At 36.0% G+C, this 19,488-nt stretch overlaps 2 protein-coding genes across 2 annotated transcripts in view; one reads left to right on the forward strand and one right to left on the reverse strand.

The window, feature by feature from the left end:
• TOP2B (topoisomerase (DNA) II beta 180kDa) overlaps positions 1-19,488 on the reverse strand; it is a 65,649-nt gene extending 46,161 nt beyond the window's left edge. Inside the window, exons 1-2 of the mRNA XM_011974810.1 lie at positions 19,450-19,488; positions 622-777 (exon numbers count right to left, since the gene is read on the reverse strand). The gene's annotated coding sequence lies outside the window, so the exon portion shown is untranslated. The remainder of the gene's footprint in view (positions 1-621; positions 778-19,449) is intronic.
• LOC105535657 overlaps positions 19,072-19,488 on the forward strand; it is a 27,511-nt gene continuing 27,094 nt past the window's right edge. Inside the window, 1 exon segment of the mRNA XM_011974823.1 lies at positions 19,072-19,456. Within this exon segment, the coding sequence (XP_011830213.1) occupies positions 19,072-19,456 (385 nt within the window).

Consider the following 19,488-nt stretch of genomic DNA (forward strand, 5'->3'; position numbering starts at 1 on the left):
TAGAGACGGGGTTTCACCGTGTTAGCCAGGATAGTCTCGATCTCCTGACCTCGTGATCCACCCGCCTCGGCCTCCCAAAGTGCTGGGATTACAGGTGTGAGCCACTGCGCCTGGCCTTAAAGTCAGTTTTAATGTAAGACATCAATAATTATTAGAAACAGAACTAAATAGTTGAAAAAATAAAAACATTACTTTTCATAAATAATGGAAAATTCATGCTTTATTTTTTTTTTATAATACAGGGAGCGAGTAAAATAATACGAACAAAGCAAGACTTCGGAGTCAGAGAGATCTACTTTGAATCCCAGTTCTTACTAGTCTCAACTAGTCATGTTGGCCAGGCTGGTCTTCAACTCCTGACCTTAGGTGATCCATCTGCCTCAGCCTCCCAAAGTGCTGGGATTACAGGCGTGAGCCACTGTGCCCGGGCTCTTGTGATGGTTTTTATCCCCAGAAAGAAGTAAATACATTTCTACTTCTAGATCTTTCACCCTACTTTGACCATGACTATAGATAGGTGAAATTACAGATTTCCAAAGCATGTAATTACAATTTTATCAACATTAAAAAGTAGATATAGATGCACATCTCCTAATTTCAATCAATTTTAGCAATAATTACCTGCGTCAATGGCTCCACTGACCCAATATATGTATCAGGACGAAGAAGAATGTGTTCAAGTTGTGTCTTCTTCTGATACACTCTCTCAACAGACAACTTCTTTGAAGAATCATTTTTGTTGGCAGTTTCTGACTCTTCTTTTTTTGCAGCATTGTTCTGATCAAAAAGAGTCTAAAATTAACCAAAAAATCAAATTTAAATAACCTACCAAGGGGTAAACAATGAGTATGGACACACGACATGGGTTTTCTTTTTTAATGGCAAAATTATCTTTCAGACCCACTGATTTTTTAAATCCTAAAGAAAACACAAGTCTATTACTGACAGTCTGGCTCTTATTATACAACATGAACCTGTAGTTTTGACTGAGCCCAAAACATGGGTATAGTCACCAGAATCACTAGAGCAGTCTCTAGCAATCCAAAATTACAAACATTTCCCAATTCTATAAGATATCAAGTTTGTTTGTTTTGTTTTTGAGACAGTCTTGCTCTGTCGTCCAGGTTGGAGTGCAATGGTGTGATCTTGGCTCACTGCAGCCTCTGCCTCCCAGTTTCAAGTGATTCTCCCGCCTCAGCCTCCTGAGTAGCTGGGACTACAGATGCGCACCACTATGCTCAGCTAGCTGGGTTTTTTTGTTTGTTTTTTGTTTTGTATTTTTAGTAAAGACAAGGTTTCACCATGTTGGCCAGGCTGGTCTTGAACTTCTGACCTCAGGTGATCAGCCTGCCTTGGCCTCCCAAAGTGCTAGGATTACAGGCGTGAGCCACCATGCCTGGCCTCAAGTTAATTTTTGTGGTCTTCAAAACCTTGAGTTCTGATGAGGTTACAGAATCACAATGACTGAACCTTGCTAGGTACAGGAGCCCCAGAAGCTTCCAGATGTAAGCTCTCCACCATTAAGTTACTGAAGACTACGGTACAAACAAATATGACCTACGCAAAATATTAACCTATGTAGTTAATAAACACTGATATGACTGAAAATATAATAGCTTATAAAATCTTCAAATTTCACACATTTCTAGATCATGCCAATAATTCCTCACATATCAGCTCCGGGTGCCCCAATACTGATCCCAGTTTCTCTACCAGTTTCAAGGAGGCACAGGTTGGTGCCTAATTCTAAATTCTAATTCTAAACATTCCTACAGCAGATGAGGATGTCAAATGAAATTTCCAAGGTCTACAAATTTCCTTGTCTTCTTAAGAGCAGCAGAGAATATACTTCTCTCCTTCTGGGATTCTTTAATGCTGACAAATATGACATCCCACTAAAAAGATATGATGGTCTCTTTTTTCAGAGTCAAAAAATAACGCACTGAGAATTAAAATATCTTCACAGGCCTTCAAATTTTAGTAGAAATTAAAGAAACAGAATACAGACAACAGAAGATAGAGATTTTGTGCATTTAAACAAGCAGTATGCAATTTTAATTCCTCTTTAAAGTTTTTCTTTTTAAAAACTTTATCATTAAGCATGTTTAAAAATCAAAAACATGACCTCTGAAAAATCTAAACCAAGAATTTAATATATCCTGAGGAAACTCAAACATTAATTATAATTTCACAATGCAGTAAGTTTTATATAAAATTAAAGATTTAATAATAGTTCAAAATAAAAGTATTAAAAATAACTCATTCTACTAGATTTTAAACTACATTCTTATACATTCCTACATTTATAAGTTTTTCCATTAACACTGCTCAAAGACAATTAAAAATAGCTTTGCATAAAAGCAAATAATTCTGTTTCACAAAGTTTTCACATTCTACTTCTGCAAAAGTTAGATGATGAACTAGCCGGCCAGAAAGATGAAATTTATTTTTTAAATACCAGATAGTCTTCAAATTTCTAATCATATTCCTTGCATTTTATAAAGAAATAGTTGATTGGTAAAAATGAACTTACGTTTAGGGGCCAGGCACAGTGATGTTAATTTATAGAAATGATTCTAACAATAAAATCACAATTTATTTTTTAATGGAGCCTCAAAATAGTTAGAACAAAGATCATAATCATTAAAATCACACTGTAAGAAAATACTCAAAGAAGACGGATGATATGGAATCAAAGGTAGGTAACATTTTACCATTAACTTAGAACTGCTATTTTAAGTCTGCAATTATTGACATAAAGGTTGAGGACACATGATAACCATACAAGTAAAAGCTTTCCTATTCCAGGCTACTCTTCCAAAACCAACCCCATCACAAAGAAAATATTTTCAAGATGAGACTCAACCAGAGGCTCATGTCTATCTAATTTGTATGAACTAAGCTGAACTAAAGGGCGCACAGGGATTAAAAAACAAAACAAAACAAAACAAAAAAAGAACCAAAAAAAAAAAAAAACAGGAGTAAAGCCTTACCTCATGCTTTCTTCAAGAATTTACAACTTTTTCCATACTTCCTTACTTATAATCACCACCTCTTCCTCCCTGCATCTCTTCCCAAATGGATATATTACAAAAAAAAGTTTGAAAGCTTGAACCCACCAAATCTCTATCAAGTTCAAAGACTTGCCGTTCTTGCTAAGATAATGTCTAAAAAAACAGATAATGTTTGAGTGTGGTCAGGCAGACGGCAAAATAAGAAACCCCAGGCCTTTCTTTCCCCATGAAGACATGGATTCAACAATAACATATAATCCAACTGCCTTTGTGATACATTCCAGCACCCCAGGTGAGCATAAAATAGCATCAAAGCTCATGTCCTCCCTCCTATCTGCCCCAGCAAGGCAAGATTGAGAAAAACATGACAACAGCAACTTTCACCTTCTCCCTGGGGAGGAGCAGAAGAGGAATATACCTCCAATGGAACAGTTGGGGGCAGTGCTACCCTACAAACCTCTTGACTGAATCTAAGTACTGACATTGAACAGGGTGCCAGGTTGAGGGTCACTGAGAACAAAGGCAATCAAAGTTTAGCATCAGACTCTGCAGTATCAGAAACAGACACAAGGTGGAGCTCCAGTACTGTAGTTTACTATAGCACCAGCGGCCACAAGTAAAGCAGACACACACTCCAGAGAGAGCAAACACAGACAGATGCAAACCTCTTCAATTAAGAAATTCCATGCACAAACCTAAAGAGGATGCATCCCCATAAAAGATTTGTGAGGTCTCAGGATTCCCTAGCTAGATAAACTGGATGAAGAAAGTCTTCCCAGTATGAAACCAGACTGCAAAGACTGGAGAGTTAGCTAAGCCTTCAAATGCCAAAGCCCTAACAGAAAATAACAATACAAAGAACAAGGAAATATGGCCGATTCAATGTAAAAAATTAAATTGCAGCCAGGCGCAGTGGCTCACACCTGTAATCCTTGCACTTTGGGAGGCTGAGGCAGGCAGATCCCTTGGGCCCAGAGCTCAGAACCAGTCTGAGTAACATGGCCAAATCTCTCTACCAAAACAAAACAAAACAAAAAAAATTGGCCAGGTGTGGTAGTGCACACTTGTAGTCCCAGCTACTTGGGAGGCTGCAACAGGAGGATTGCCTCAGCCCAGAAGGTCGAGGCTGCAGTAAGCCATCAGCACACGACTGTACTCCAGCCTGGGTGACAGAGCAAGAGCCTGTCTCAAAAAAATAATAAATAAATCACCACAAATTGAGCCTAAAGAAATGGAAATATAGTCATACAAAGAATTCAAATTAACTGCCAAAGGATGCTTAATGAAATAAATGAGTACAGATGGACAAACAAAAACTCGGTGTAACAATGCATAAACAAAAAGGAAAAAAAAATCAACAAAGATAAAAACTATGATGAAGTAGCCAACATTATTTCTGGAACTGAAGCATACAGTAAATGAATTGAAAATACACTAGAGGGATATCACAGTAGACTTGAGTAGGCAGAATTTTTTTAAATCAGCAAATTTGAAGACAGGACTTTCAAAACTGCCAAGGGAAAGGAGAAAAAAGGCAAAGGAATGAATAAACACAAAAAGAGCTTAAAGAACTTATGGGCCACTATCATCAGAACAACATATACATTATGTAAGTCTCAAAGGAGAAGAAAGGGAGAAATGGGGAAAGAGCCTATTTGAAGAAATAATAGCTGAAAACTTTCCAAATCTGAGGACATAAATGCACATACAAATTAAAGAAGCTCAAAGAACTCCAACAAGGATAAATCTAAAGAAAACTACACCAAGACACATCATAATTACACTGACAAAAGTCATAGACAGAGAGAGAATCTTGAAAGCAGCAACAAAAAAGTGAATCATCAAGTACAAAGGAGCTTCTGTTCGATTACTAGCCAATTTCTCAGCAGAAACCTTGCAAGGTGGAAGGGATTGGAAGAATATATCTGAAGTACTGAAGAGAAAAAAAAAAAAAAAACACTACCAACCAAGAACATTGTATCTAGCTAAAGTGCCCTTCAAAAATGAAGTAGAAATTAAGACTTTCTCAGATAAACAAATGCTGGAACAGTTCATCACCACTAGGTTTGCCCAACAAGAAATGATAAAGGGAGTCCCTTAAAGCAAAATGATAAAAAATAGCAACACAGTAACACAAAAATACTTAACTCCCTGGTAAAGTCCAAGGAGACTTCAAAAAGTTCCTGGAAAAATGGAATCAAAAGATAAAAAGAAAAAATATAAATTTTATTTCTCAACAGAAGCTCCCTAAAGGTCAAGACACTTTTATAAGTGATGATATCAGCCATTTAGCACATCTCTAAAGACCAAGGGTCTTGGGAATTTATGCCAATGCAGTCTTTTCACATTATCAACTGAAAAAAAAAATAGGTGCCTTTTAAAGATTTAAGATTAGTAAACAAACAAACAAAAAAAACTCAGAAGGGGCGAAATCAAGACTATAAGATAGATGCCTAATTATTTATCAACAAAAATCTCATAAAATTGCTCTTGTTTGATGAAAGGAATGAGCAGGCGTACTGTCATGATGGAGAAAGACTTTGGTGAAGCTTTCCTGGGGATTTTTCTGCTAAAACTTTACCTTTCTCAAAACACTCTCATAATAAGCAGATGTTATCATTCTTTGGCCCTTCATAAAGTCAACAAGCAAAATGCCTTGAGCATCCTAAAAAACTGTTGTCAAGACCTTTGCTCTTGACCTGTCTTCTTTTGCTGATTGGACCACTTCCACCTCTTAACAGCCATTGCTTTGATTGTGTTTTGTCTTCAGGATTATGCTGGTAAAGCCCTGTTTCATCTCCTGTTACAATTCTTTGAAGAAATTCGTCAGGATTTGATCCCATTTGTTTAAAATTTCCATTAAAAACTTTGCTCTTGTCTGCAGCTGATCTAGGCACAATGGTTTTGGCACCCATTGAGTGGAAAGTCTGAATCTTTAATTTTTCATAAAGAATTGTGGAAGCTGAACCAACTAAGACATCTATGGTGTTGGCTATTGTTTCTGCTGTTAATCATTGGTCCTCTTCAATAAGGGCATGAACATGATTAATCTTTTCCTCACAAATTGATGCAGATGGTCTGCTGCTGCAGGCTTCATCTTTAACATCATCTCATCTCTTCTTAAAAGAAGTTATCCATTTGTAAACTGCTCATTTATTTGAGACACTGGCTCTGTAAACATACTGTAAATCAATGATTTCACCATTTTTCCACCTAAGCTTCTTCGTAAACTTGATGTTTGTTCTTGCTTCAATTTTAGCATAATTCATATTGCTCTGATAAGGGCTCTTTTCCAAATGATGTCTTATCCTTCCTAGTACCTCAAACCAGATTTTGTTCAGAAATGTTATAACAAGTTAGTAGAAGTTTATTTTGATACAAAAAAATTTTGAAATCCATGCATAATTTTCTCATAATACACATTTTCCATGAATTTTTTGAAGACTATTTGTATATAAACAAGTATGACATCTTCTAGTATTGTAATGCAGTAATACAGATCACTTAAATATGGTATAGAATTTTTAAAGCATAAAAAATAATTATACATCGGTGTTAAAATATACACAATATAAAAAGAGGTAAAGTGTCATCAAAAACAAAGCAGGGGAGGGCAGAGGTGAAAAAAGAAAGACTTTTCATACGTAATTGAAGTTACTAATTTAAAATCTAGTTTTATCACTTGAAGATATGTTATGTAAATTGCAAGGTAAAGTCAGGGAAAATATCTGTAGAACACACACAAAGAGAAATTAGAAGAAAATCAAAACATGTCACTAAAAAGAAAAAAAATCAGTGAAACACAAAAGAAGGCAGCAAGGGAGGAAAGATGGACAAAAAAGCTATAAGACATACAAAAACAATAATCAAAATGGCAATAGTGAGTCCATGTCAATAATTATTTCAAATGTGAATTGGGCCAGGTATGGTGGCTCACATCTGTAATTCCAGCACTTTGGGAGACCGAGGTGGGCAGATCACTTGAGGTCAGGAGTTAGAGACCAGCATGGCCAATATGGTAAAACACTATCTCTACTAAAAATACAAAAATTAGCCAGTTGTGGTGGCAGGCACCTGTAATCCCAGCTACTCGGGAGGCTGAGGCAGAAGAATCACTTGAACCTGAAGCAGAGGCTGCAGTGAGCCAAGATTGTGCCACTGTACTCCAGCCTGGACAACAGAGGGAGATTCCGTCTAGAAAAAAAAAAAGGTTAAGTGCCCCAAATAAAACACATAGATTAGCCAATGGAATAAAAAAATAAGATCCAACTATAGGTTGTTTACAAGACACCTGCTTCAGATCCAAAGATGCACAAAGCCTACAAATAAAAAGGATGGAAAAAGATATTCCATAAAACTGGAATCTGAAGAGAGTGACTGTACTTATATCAGACAACATAGACTTTAAGACAAAAACTGTCACAAGAGACAGACGAGGACATTATATAATGATAAAAGGGTCAATTCACCAGTAAGATATGCATCTAACATTACAGTTCCCAAATTTATGAGCAAACACTGACAGAAGTGAAGGGGGAGAGAGAACAACACAATAATAGTAGGAGACTTCACTAGCCCACTTTCGGTTATGGATAGAACAACCACACAGAAGATCAATAAAGACGCAAAGAACTTGAACAACACTATAGACCAATTGGACCTAACAGACATACCAATGAACAACAGCAGAATACACATTCTTTTCAATTGCACATGGAACATTCTCCAACATAGACCACGTTACGTGACAAAACAAGTCTTAACAAACTTAAGAAGACTGTAATCATGTAAAGTGTATTTTCTATCAACAATGGCACTAAACTAGAAATCAACAGTAGAAGGAAAACAGTAAAATCCACAAAAAAGTGGAAGTTAAACAACTCACTCTTACACAACCAATGGGTCAAAGATGAAATCACAAGGGAATTTAGAAAATATCAGGAAACAAATGAAAACAAAAACACAATACACCAATATTTATGTAATGCGGCTAAAACAGTATTACACTTAACATTAACAATCAATAAAGATCTCGAATTAACAACCTAACTTTAGACCCTTTCAAAGAACTAGGAAAAGAGAAACTAAACCAAATTAATGAAGGCAAATAAAGTTTAAAACAAAGATAAATAAAATAGAGAATAGAAAAACAATGAGAAAAAAAAAACAATGAAACCAAGAGTTTGTTTTTTGAAAAAATTAACAAAACTGACAAACCCTTAGCTAGATTACGTAAGAAAAAAAGAGATAATCAAATAACTAAATCAGAAATGAAAGGGGACATCATAATTGATGTCACAGAAATAAGATTATAAAAGACTTACATGAACACATATATGGCAACAGATTAGATAATCTAGAAGAAATGAATACATTCCAAACATATAATCTACCAAGATTGAATCATGAGTACGTGAACACATATATGGCAACAGATTAGATAATCTAGAAGAAATGAATACATTCCAAACATATAATCTACCAAGACTGAATCATGAGTAAATAATCTGAACAGCGCTATAACAAATAAGGATATGAAGCAGTAATCAAAAACTTCCCAACAAAGAAAATCCCAGGACCAGATGGCTTCACTTGAAAATTCTACCAAATAATCAAAGAATTAACTCTTGAAACTCTTACTAAAAAAATGAAGGACAGAGAACACTTCCAGAATCATTCTATGAAGCCAGCATTTCTCTGATACAAAAACTAGAAGACAGAACAAGAGGACTACGGAACAATACCCCTGACGAAGACTGATGCAAAAATCTCCCCCAAAATACTAGCAAACTCAATACAATAGCACTTTTTTTTTAAGAGAGGGTCTCATTTTGTTGCACAGGCTGGAGTGCAGTGGCATGATGATGGCTCACTGCAGCCTCAACCTCCCAGGCTCAAGTGATTCTCCCACCTCAGCACACCCACCCTCCTCCTCAATACCTCACAACCCCTGCCCCAAGCAGCTAGTACTACAACTGTGTGCCACCACACCTGGCTAATTTTAAAATTTTTTCTGGAGACAAGGTTTTACCATATTGCCCAGGATGGTCTTAAACTCCTGGCCTCAAGCGATTCTCCTGCACTGGCCTCCCAAAGTGCTGGGATTACAGGCATGAGCCACCATGCCTGACCCAACAGCACATTAAAAGGATTACACACAATAAGCAAATAGGATTTATACTTGAAATGCAACAGTGTTTCCAAATATAAAAACAAATCATTGTACTATACCATATTAACAAAATGAAGGGTAAAAACCACATTATCATCTCAACTGATGCACAAAAAGCATCTGACGAAATTCAATATACTTTCCTGATAAAAACACATAACAAACTAGAAATAGAAAACACCTCAATATAATAAAAGCGATACACAAAAAGCCAACAGCTAACAGCACACATACTGGTGAAAGACTAAAAACTTTTCCTCTAAGATCAGGAGGAACAAGGCAAGGATGCTCAATCTTGCCAATATTCAAGATAGTATTAGAGGTCCTAGTCAGAGCAATTAAAACAAGAAAAGGAAATAAAAGGCATACAAATTAGAAAAGAAGTAGGATTATGCTCAAAAATGGCATAATCTTATAGTAGATAACCCAAAAGATTCCACAGAAAAACTATTACAACTAATAAATGATTTCAGCAAGTTGCAGGATACAAAAATTAGTTATGTTTTCATGCAGTAACCATGACCAATCAAAAAAGGAAATTATGAAAACAATCCCATTTACTATAGCCTCAAAAAGGATAAACTACCACAGAGTAAACTTAACCAAGGAGGTGAGAATAACATCAAAATACAAAACACTGTTAAAAGAAATGAAAAAAAGATACCAATAAATGGAAGGGCATTCCATTCTCATGATTTGAAAAACTTAAAATATTGTTAAAATGTCCAAACTATCCAAAGTGATCTACAGATTCAATGCCATTCCTACCAAAATCCCAATGGTATTTTTTGCAGAAATACAAAAAAAGAAAAATTCTAAAATTCATATGGAATCTCAAGAGGATCCATACAGCTAAATCAGTCTTTAATCAGAAGAATAAAGCTAAAGGCCTCACACCTCCTGATTTGAAAACCTGATTTTACTACAGAACAACAGAAATCTAAAACAGTGTGGCACTGGCATATAGACAGAATAGAGAGCACAGAAATAAACCCTTACATAAAAGGCCAAATGATTTTTGACAAGAATGCCAAGACTACACATTGGGGAAAGGACAGTCTCTTCAACAAATGGTGCTGGGAAAACTAGATAACAAGCAAAAAGAATGAAGTTGAACTCTCATGCCACATACAAAAATTAGCATAGATTAAAGACCTAAAAGTAACACCTAAAACTATAAAACTCCTAGAAGGAAACATAAAGGAAAAGCTTTGAGACATTGGATTTGGCAATGCTTTCATGGATATGGCACCAAAAGCACAGACAACAAAAGCAAAAATAGATGAACAGGACATCAAACTTAAAAATTTCTGTGCACCAAAGAAAACAACTGACAGAGTGAAAAGGCAACATATGGAATCGAGAAAATATCTGTAAACCATCAAAGGGTTAATATCCAAACTAGATAAGGAGCTTCTATAACTCAACAACAATAACAAAATAACCCCATTCAAATGGATAAAGGATTTCAATAGACAATTCTCCAAATAAGACTTGCAAATGGTCAACAGCATATGAAAAGATAATCAACATTCCTAATAAGAGAAATGCAAATCAAAACCACAATAAGATATCACCTCACACCTATTAAGACAGCCATCAGAAAATAAGTGTTGGTAAGGATGTGGAGAAACTGGTACATTTCTACACTGTTGGTGAGAATATAAAATCCTAGAAAAATGCTATAACCATTATGGAAATAGTATGGAGGTTCCTCAAAAAATCAAAAATAGAATTACTATATGATCCAGCAATCCCACTTTTGGGTATATATCCAAAAGAATTCAAAGCAAAATCTCAAAGAGATATTTGCACACCCATGTTCATCATGGGTATTATTCATAATAGCCGAGAGGCAAGGCAACCCAAATGTCCACTGATGTATGAATGGATTTTTTAAATGTGGTATATAGATACAATGGAGTATTACGCAGCCTCAAAAAACACGGAAATCCTGTCATGTGCTATAAAATGGATGAACCTCAAGGATATTATGCTAAACAACAAAATAAGCCAGTCACAAAGAACAAATATTGTATGATTACAATCATATAAAGTATCTACAGTAATCAAAATCATAGAAACAGTGGTTAACCAAGGGCTGCGGGGAGTGGGAATTAGTGTTTAGTAGATATAGTTTGTTTTGGAAAATGAAATACTTCTAGAGATCTGTTGCTTAACAATGTGAATATATTTAACACTAGTGAACTCTACACTTAATAGCTAAGATAGTAAATTTAATGTTATATGAACAAAAAAATTGAATATGTGAAATGTAGCTGACTTTGTCTAATACTATTAATAATTTTCTCTAGGAAGAACATAGAAATACTGTAAAATGAGTGTGACGAATGTGTGACAATGTATTTTTTTCTAAATATCATATAACAAGTATTGAGGAAAGAAAAAGAGATACTATTCTATTTAAAGTCAGGAAAAGCATTAAGGGATACATATTATTTATAGAATACAATGGAAATCATTTGCAGATATTTCAAATCTACTCCCAATTACAGTATCAAACAACTTATGAAATCTGACATAGGGCATGGTGCCAAATACCTGTAGTCCCAGATACTCTGGAGTCTGAAACCGAGGACCAATCCCCTGAGCCCAAGAATTTGAGACCAGCCTGAGTGATAGCAAGCCTCCATCAGAAAAATAAATAAATAAATAAAAAACAAAAACCCTTAATACAAACCCTTAAACTTGGACGTTTCAATGAGTAAATAAGTTTATAATTACTATACTTTGTGTTAATCTTTTATTTGTGTTAATCTTTTATTGCTCTTTTACAGAAAATTTGTATTAGTAAAGATAATTATTTTTAAATTCGTTTATCAAAATAGCATTGTTTAGTGAACATTACAAAAGAGTATATATAAAACATGAGCCCATTTTTGTCAGAAAAAAATTATGCATAATATATGCATGCGTAGGAAAAAATGTGAAATATGCCCAACAGAGTATCAATAAAAATTATCTATAGAGTAGAAATACATGCCATTTTTATCTTTTTTACACGTTTTCTAATTTCCTACAATGAATGCATAAACAAATACGTTAAAGGCTTATTAACCCATACATGTGAAAACATAATTAAGCTAGAATACAACTGAAGGTTTCTTTTCCTAGAGGCAATGTTTATACCTACTTATTACTTCTGCAACCCCAACTTTCTCACTAGAGGCTGTGCAAAAACAAAATCAAAATACACAAATAAGATTGGCAGCCTTGGCAGAGTAGAAAGTAGAAACTAACACTAGAATTCAATTTGTCTTTTATGTTTCCATTCTCAACAAATGGTAATTTACATTGCTCACTGGCTCACTAGTGGCAAATACAGGTGGTTCTCCCCTGAGACTTTCATAAGTTTTCACAACAGAAACCAGAAATAATAGTCTCTTTCAACTCCTGTTTATCAGCAAAAAGTTGTCCCCTGAGCAATGTCCAGGATACTAAAAATCAAAATCTAGGGTAAGGGGAACGAGGACAACTTACCCAGTTAATAAGATGATCCCATCCCTAGAACAGGTATGCATATTTAATACAAACCACCTTTGGCCTTAGAAGAGAGAAGCTAAATGAGAAACCTATTCTGCACCTTCTCCCTTGCTGTTATCATCACTATCTCTATCTCTTAAAAAACAAGTCACCCCTGGGTAGCTCTTCAGTTTTAACACTTTTGCTGACAATATTCAGAAAAGAGAACAGGAAATTGCCTTGATCCACCACAAACTAGCAAACTCATATCTGCATGTTTGTAAAAGCACCTCAACTCCACAGATGACAAAAGAGAGTGATGTATATTTGACACAAGTAAGTTAACAGAATTATGCTCACTTTAGACCCAGCAGAGTCTTTTGATTTTACCTTTTCTTATTCTTTTATGTTCATAGTAACAAGATACCATGTTCTATAGCAATTGCTCCCAGTACTCCACATTGAATAAAAATTGACAACATGCCTTTAAAAATAATCATTTACTGGCCGGGCGCACTGGGTCACCCCTGTTATCCCAGCATTTTGGGAGGCCGAGGCAGGCAGATCACGAGGTCAGGAGATGGAGACCATCCTGGCTATCACGGAGAAACCTCGTCTCTACTAAAAAATACAAAACATTAGCCAGGCGTGGTGGCAGGCGCCTGTAGTCCCAGCTACTCGGGAGGCTGAGGCAGGAGAACGGCGTGAACCTGGGAGGTGGAGCTTGCAGTGAGCAAAGACAGTGCCCCTGCACTCCAGCCTGGGCGACAGAGCTAGACTCCATCTCAAACAAAAAAAAACAATAATAAGAATAATAATTTACCAAGAGCATTTTGAATAAATTTGCATTGAGACTAAATAAAACAATTGAAAACTTGTTATTTAAGTTTATTTGTAATTTATTTCCCTGCCTTAATTTATGTGAACAAATTACCAAACTACTTATAGTAATAAATAATGCCAGCATCCAATTACATTGGAATCTAAAAAATCAAGGCTACATTTTCATTCTCATAAAGAGAATAAAAATGTAAAATAATCACCATATTAAGATAAATTTCCTACACATAACTAAAAGTTGTTTTAATTCTATTCTTTTTCATTTATAACTATGATAACATTATTAACGTTTTCTGAATTTCAAAAGTCAGCTGCCAAATTAAAGTATTTGGGGAAAATTTAAAATTGTAACAAAAATATCAAAACAAATATACAGACTATATATTTTAAATATTAACCTACCTTACAGCACTTTTGCAATATTGCTAATGCCTAATAAAAATACAGATTTAATACTAATCAAAGATTTGATCTTTTTCAAGAACATTTCTCAATCATCAGAAGAAAATGGAAAACATTGCAGTAAAACTTCCTAGTTTTCAGAACGACTATACACCAAGATCATTCTGCAAAACAAAAGATTCTTCAATGGACAGAGTTGTCACCTGAAATACAGCAATTTGGCAGAGCACCTACAGTTTCTGTTTTTCTGAGGGAGAATGAATTGCTGACAAAGAGGGTAAAGGAGATGGTTTGCCAGTTGGTACTAAAAAAGAACTGAGCCACTCATTCACATAATCGACACGGAAAGCTCTCCATCACCAGGCCAACAAGAGTGGAAGTGGGGGCTGGCAGCCTAGCAACAAGCCCCTTCTTTTACCATCTTCTGTACAATCCCCTCAGACTTAACACTAACCTTTTATAACATCTCCTCTCTCTTTTCTCCCTCAAGGCTGCCATCCCATGATGTTCATTCTAACCATATTTCACCTACATGTAAATGGAGAGACCATGTTATCTACCCACCATTAATGAAGCAAAAAGCAACAAATTGTCCCCCATCTTATGCTCCTTCAGAAATACCTTCTAAACAAAGGGGCAAGGAAGAGATAAGAGATACTTAAGACAGTAACAAATGCTTAGACTTCTGCTATGAAAATAAATAGGCTTTCTTTATAATAAAGGGAATGAAAATACTTATCACTGGATTAAAAAAGAAGGGAGAATGTATGTGTGAACCCATCTGGGAGCTACTATGTGCCAAGCACTACGATAATCTTAATTAATCTTTATACAGTATCTCCATGAAATAGACACTGTTATAATTCCCTTTGTACAGATATGAGATAACTAAGGTCAGGATAAGTGTTTTCCCAAAGCTAACAAAACTAGTACTTGAAAAAGGTGAATTATGAAACTAGATGATCTGATTTCACAGCCCATACTCTTAGCATTATGCTATACTAGATACACGTATTCTGAAAAAGGAAATATACTCCTTAACTTTTTGTATGTAAGTAAAAGTAAAAGTAGAAAGATAGGTATATCCCAGATGTCTCCTTATTCTGTCATATCAGAGTATAAGATAGTTGTTTTGTCTTTCAATGCTTTTAAAGTTGAAGGCTACGTAAATGTTAAGAACACTGAGTCTGGTTTAAATTCCACCTGAGCCTTAACCATGTGCCTAAGAATTTGTTACCTAATCTCTAAACCTGTTTTCTTCTCTGCAAATAGGAACAACTATAGCTACTTCAACTTTTCATTAAAATGGGGTTCCATATGTGTTAATATTTTTAAAAATTCAAGAAGTTTATTTTTTAAGTATACTCAGTCAAATGCAATTGTTGCCACCACCTAAACAACAAATCTGGGATTACAGGTGAACATACTTCTATTCAGAAAAATTAAGTTTATTTTAAAAGTGCCTAAATACTGCTATATCATGTACTTGAGAATGTATCTAAAAAACACTGCTACTTAAACACTTGTTCTACTAATGACAGAAGACTTTTTAGGAAGTCAGTATGTCAGTTATCCAATCTGTTAATAACTGAGACTGGATTATGTATCCAGATCTTTGTTCAACACTATAAAGGATATAAACAAGGAAAATACATGCTCTCTTAACTTCAGAAGTTTGTAATATTGTTAAGGCAAAGTTATCATGCATGAAAGTTACATAAAAAATAAAGACTTCTGTTTTATGATTCATGAGAGTAACAAACATTCAATGAATGAAAAAGATGAGTATAAACTGGAAAATAATAATGTGATGAGGCTCTGAGCTAGCCCTGAAGAGCAGTTAAGATTGAGACTAGTAAAGAGAAGTGAAAGAGTAATTCTGGATGGAAGGTAAATATGTAAAGACAAAGTGACAAAAACAAGCATAACTTGTACAAGGGACAGTGAAGAGATAAATCTAACTATGGAGACTATAACAAATAAATTTCATTGGAAAGGGCACATAGTTTATGAAAAGCTCAGCAATTTAGACAACCACTAAAGCAAGGTTCTTAAAACAAATCTTTAAACAATATTTAAATACATAGTCATGTTTAATTAGAGATATTCACAGTCCAAAAAATGTTACATATTTCAAAAAATTTTACTTTTGAGAAAACTACAATATTTGTGGCTCTACAGTTTTTCAAAAAGAGACTTAACTGTTAGAGATAAATACTGAAATATTTACAGAGAAAGTGATAACATTCCAGGATTTGCTCTGCTTCAAAAGAATGAGAAGGGATAAAGTGGGTGGTCGTAGATTGATGATTTTTTTTTTCTTTTTTTTTTTAATGAGACAAGAGTTTCACTCTTGATGCCCAGGCTCGAGTGCAATGACATGAGCTCAGCTCACTGCAACCTCCGCCTCCCAGGTTCAAGCGATTCTCCTGCCTCAGCCTCCCGAGTGGCTGGGATTACAGGCATGCACAACCAGCCCGGCTAATTTTGTATTTTTAGTAGACACAGGGTTTTTCCATGTGGGTCAGGCTGGTCTTGAACTTCTGACCTCAGGTGATCTGCCTGCCTCGGCCTCCCAAAGTTCTGGGATTACAGGCGTGAGCCACCGCACCCAGCAGGTTGATAATTACTGAAGCTTAAGGCTAAATAGAGGGAAGCCTGTTATACTATTCTGGTTACCACTTTTTGAGATGCTTAACATTTTCCATTACAATTTTTTTTTAATCTACCAAGTTAGAATATTGTTGGGAAAAGGATCAAGTCATATAACTATATTCTAATATTTCCACAAATGTATTTGCTACAATCACTTATGATACAAGACTGACAGAATGAATCAGACTATTACTGTCTACTAATCAAAGCTTTACAAAGAATTAATTCAAAAAACCCTGCTGGCTTAAGAGAAGCCTTTGTAACTGCTATACATTTTAAATCAAAATAACTTTGCCATGTTTATATTTTTACTTTTTTTAATTATAAAAAATTCTGGTTGAGATACTACTACAAATTAAACACAAACCAAATGAATTATTAAAAGAAATTAGTGCCAGTCCTAAAACCACTTGGCTTTGTGGTTTCAGATATTGAAAGGTAAATTTTCAAGCAATGACAACATTAACAACACATGCTGGCATGCATCCCAACAGTAGTTAATATCAGCAACACATGGCATACAACTCTCCACCCAGAAGAAAGAAATCAGGGGCTAATTCTATTTTTATTTCTTCCTGTTATCCACAAGCAGGTGGCAACATAACACTAGCTTCAATAAAGCAGACGAAGTTACCTTTCTCAAAATAGATGACCACTGCAATAAAGCCCCAACTCGTGCACAGGAAAAATTAATTTGCTTTTACCCTAGCTAAAAGATATTTTATGTAAAATCAACTGCAATTATTGAGTGTGCATTTCTTGAAGTTCACCAATAACAACATTCATTAAGCCCAGCACTGTGCTACATACGTTATCTCATTTCACTCTCAATGCAACCTTATTTGACAGATTAAAAAAACAGGCTTAGAAAGGTAAAGTTCCTTGGGAAAAGTCCAACTAAATGTGTTGGAGAGACAGTATCTGAACCTACATCAGCCCGATGTCAAAGCCCATAACTACCTCACTATATTGCCTCCCATAAAATCAAATCAGTCTATGATCAATGATGTATATTATGGACATAAAGATGCTCATATAACCTAACTGAAATTTAGAGTAAGCATCAACTCTTAAAGAAGATTTATAGGAGTGATTATCTTTTTAATAAACTTCTAATTCCATAAGATATACTCTATAAATAGAAGACTAAGTGATCTTCACTTCTCTTTATATTACTGCATTTCCCATATTTTCCATAATCCACTTTATAATGAAAATTCCTTTAATCAATAAGTCAATTTCAGTTTCAAATGGATTTTTCTATGTTGAATGAGATCCTCCAAGTTTTGCTAAATTTATTAGCAATGAGTTTCCTATGGAGCTTGAAAGAAATAAATTGTTATTTAATTATCTACAAAATTACACAACAGGAAATTAAAGTACTGCTATCAAATGTTAAAGCCAACAATCTACTATGGAGCAAAACGTTTACTGTTATAGAACCAGAGGTCTTCAGAACAAACACCGATCAGGCCTCAACACTTCCAAGTAGTGAATGAGAACTTACAATACCATTTGGCTGTCTCAGTCAGTTCTCCGATGTCTGATTTTAGTGACGGGTAAAAGCCATTAATTCTGAAAGTCATTCTTTTGCATGTATCTGTCCATCTCCTCCTTCCTCTCACATACCCTCTTACTGCAAGTTGACATGGACCACTTAGCATCTGACATTTTCTCTCCTGGCTCTAGTCCCTTCATACTTTCATTCTACATAACTGGTGTAATATACAACATTCAAGAGAATTGCAACAATAAAAGCCTGGCAAGTTATTTTGCAGTGTACCCTGGCACGCAAACATAAGTGATTAAAATGTTTTGCTGCTGTCACTAACACCCTTTTTATAAGCAGTTATCAATATAGCACAAATTGCTACTCAACTCACCTAAACCTCACCCAAACAAAGAGAAAATGAATTAAGTAACAAAAATGCCTATATGAAAGCTTCCTTGAGGTATTTAAAACAGGAAAGGGGGAACAGACCGTCAAAAGTCCAGAAAAATGTAACATTTTTTACTTTTCTCCGAAATACCTAGATTTTCTGTATAGGAAATGACCCTGGTCTGAACTCCACGCTGAGCAAGTGAAACGCCGGTGAATTATCGATCTGTCGTGGGAATCCGGTCTCCCTTCCTCCTTCCGCTGCAGCTACTTCTACTTCCCAGCAGGAACTGAGCGTCGAAATCCTTTAACACCAAGACTAAGCACTTCAGTTACCTCTCCGGGACACCCATTCAGCCCCCACCCCGTTACACCTGCGATGCTGACGTAGGCAAGCACTTCTTTTAATAATCTCACCCTGACAGAGTGAAGACCTACAGTATTAACTGCTGTGAAAGTCATCCCAACTGCGCTCTCAACTGAATGAGACTTTCCAAATCGAAGTGCAAGTTGCTGTAGAAGCCCCAGTGCATTCTTCTTTGAGAGATTAAAGCCCCAGAAAGGGCTGCATTTAAAATACACACACACCCCTTTCCCAGGGTTTTCTTAAACTACATTTGGAGAAAATGCTGCCCCACACAGACACACTTGCATTATCACCTTCCCCACCATTTCAGGCCCGGCTGCCCCGGAAGAGTCTGGTTAAAAGGAAAAGAGAGGAAGCGGGGGCTGTGTGTTACGTTCGCGATTTTGTCCCCCCAGAGTTTCAAGTACACATTACGCTCTGGCAGTCAGGGCTTCCAGAGAGGCACAAAGAAAAAAGAAAGAAAAGGCGCGGGGAGCCGGCTGGAGGATTCTGCAAGCACAGGCCCCGATGGAGCGCCCGTTCCGTAGATGGGATTTCCCTCCCTTTCCCCTCCCCCGCCCGTTCGGACCCGCGGAATTCCGCCCCCGCCGCGAGCCCGGAACAATGCAGCCGCCCATCCCGGGGACCCGTCACTTACCACCCAGGTCAGTGCACCGTTGCCGCCGCCCACGCCGGC

Source organism: Mandrillus leucophaeus, unplaced genomic scaffold, assembly GCF_000951045.1.
Source record: "Mandrillus leucophaeus isolate KB7577 unplaced genomic scaffold, Mleu.le_1.0 Scaffold149, whole genome shotgun sequence".
Taxonomy (NCBI): domain Eukaryota; kingdom Metazoa; phylum Chordata; class Mammalia; order Primates; family Cercopithecidae; genus Mandrillus; species Mandrillus leucophaeus.